The sequence below is a fragment of the Arachis ipaensis genome, chromosome B05 (genome assembly GCF_000816755.2).
Source record: "Arachis ipaensis cultivar K30076 chromosome B05, Araip1.1, whole genome shotgun sequence".
Classification (NCBI taxonomy): Eukaryota; Viridiplantae; Streptophyta; class Magnoliopsida; order Fabales; family Fabaceae; genus Arachis; species Arachis ipaensis.
Genome location: NC_029789.2, coordinates 140037621 through 140038532, shown reverse-complemented (window position 1 = coordinate 140038532; position 912 = coordinate 140037621). Strand labels below are relative to the sequence as shown.

The 912-nt window shown below is 25.3% G+C and overlaps 1 protein-coding gene across 2 annotated transcripts in view; it reads left to right on the top strand.

The window, feature by feature from the left end:
* Positions 119 to 912, top strand: part of LOC107642145 (probable caffeoyl-CoA O-methyltransferase At4g26220) — a 3646-nt gene continuing 2852 nt past the window's right edge. Inside the window, exons 1-2 of one of the 2 annotated variants that reach the window (XM_021103007.1) lie at positions 119 to 209; positions 385 to 457. In XM_021103007.1, the coding sequence (XP_020958666.1) occupies positions 410 to 457 (48 nt within the window). In that variant the 5' untranslated portion in view covers positions 119 to 209; positions 385 to 409. The remainder of the gene's footprint in view (positions 210 to 384; positions 458 to 912) is intronic. The other variant, XM_016345452.2, reaches the window with a different exon arrangement.

The following is a 912-nucleotide window of genomic DNA, read 5'->3' as shown; positions in this document are numbered from 1 at the left end:
ATTCGAATATAAATTTTAATTTTAAATTTATTTATTTTTTAAAAATACAAAAATTAATGCTCTAAAAATATTCTATTAATTAAAGTGGTACTAATTTTGAATTGAATGTCAGTGGCACCCTAGCTTGCTCTCTATATATAACACTAACACTCACACTCTCATCCTCAGATTATAATACATACTTCTCCAACATCCTAGGATTCTCAAGTGTAAGCGTTGTCACTGAAATATTATAATACACTCTCTCATCTTTCACGTATTTTTTCTTCTATTAATAATTCTATTCATTTATGCAACTAAGTAATTAATGTTTTGAAATTATTAGCACATGGTTTAGCTAATTTAGTATAATAGGGTGTTTTGAACATGATGTTTGGATTGCAGAGAACTGGAAAACATAGAAGAACCAATGGATTCCGATGCTCCAGTCATACTACAGAGCGAAAAGTTAGCAAAGGTTTGTACAAATCATATCAATTGTATTGTTTTGGATTCGTTCACAATTTCACATAGTTATTATCATTAGTAAGATAGATGGAATCAAATTAAACGAATAAATCTAAGGTTTGGAGCGATTTAATTTATAATATTTTAAAACCTGAATGATCATTCCTTTACTTCATTCAACATACGATTTTATTTTCATTTTTTATTTCCCAAAACTTTACACTTATTGTTTTTGAACTATGTATTTATTAAGTATATTATTATTATTATAAAACTTCACATTATTTGTTGTGCGAAAAGATGTTTATTAATTTCTTTCATATTCAAAACCCAATCCAAATCAACCTCATTTTATGGTCATTTGGTTTGGATTTTTTGAGATAATAATTACTTCAATTTTTTTTAAATAATTGTCGCATTTTCAATTTTAAAATCTTAAATTATTTTTCTACTTATAATATAATA